The sequence below is a fragment of the Sinocyclocheilus grahami genome, unplaced genomic scaffold (genome assembly GCF_001515645.1).
Source record: "Sinocyclocheilus grahami isolate Dianchi unplaced genomic scaffold, SAMN03320097.WGS_v1.1 scaffold3312.1, whole genome shotgun sequence".
In the NCBI taxonomy this organism is placed as follows: domain Eukaryota; kingdom Metazoa; phylum Chordata; class Actinopteri; order Cypriniformes; family Cyprinidae; genus Sinocyclocheilus; species Sinocyclocheilus grahami.
In genome coordinates this window covers 13,576-14,088 of record NW_015508455.1, presented here as the reverse complement: position 1 = coordinate 14,088, position 513 = coordinate 13,576, and the positions used below count along the sequence as shown (strand labels likewise).

General features: G+C 43.7%; 1 protein-coding gene across 1 annotated transcript in view; it reads left to right on the top strand.

The window, feature by feature from the left end:
• LOC107576181 (receptor-type tyrosine-protein phosphatase kappa-like) overlaps positions 1-372 on the top strand; it is a gene marked incomplete at its 5' end in the record, with an annotated part of 36,591 nt that extends 36,219 nt beyond the window's left edge. Inside the window, one exon of the mRNA XM_016262419.1 lies at positions 192-372. Within this exon, the coding sequence (XP_016117905.1) occupies positions 192-372 (181 nt within the window). The remainder of the gene's footprint in view (positions 1-191) is intronic.
• Between the last annotated feature and the right edge of the window lie 141 nt (positions 373-513).

The window sequence follows — 513 nt, the reverse complement described above, 5'->3', positions numbered from 1 at the left end:
GTCTTTAGAGCCTAGTTTTTGTAGATAATGAAGCTTCACAAACAGCTCTGATAGCATTTATAAAACAGTGAGCCACAGCTCACAGCACTACTCTCGTCTCTCTGCTGCTTATATACACTTGGAATGGTTTGATCAGTGATGAAATCGCTATGAGACGGATGATGATTTCTTCCCTGCTCTGTCCGTGTCAGTGCGGGAGCCGGCCGGACTGGGTGTTACATCGTGATTGACATCATGCTGGACATGGCAGAGAGAGAAGGGGTGGTGGACATCTACAACTGCGTCAAAGCTCTGCGCTCCAGACGAATCAACATGGTTCAGACTGAGGTGCGTTTGCATGCTTCAATCATGAGACTGAGTACGGTCCTCTAAGATTTTCTCCCCACTAAATATACTTTTAGAAAGCCACTGGTTATCGAATTCATAATGTTAGTTCTTATTTTGTTTTTGCTTTCAAGTTTACACAATTGTGACCGTGGACCACAAAACCAGTCATAAGGGTCAATTTTTCAA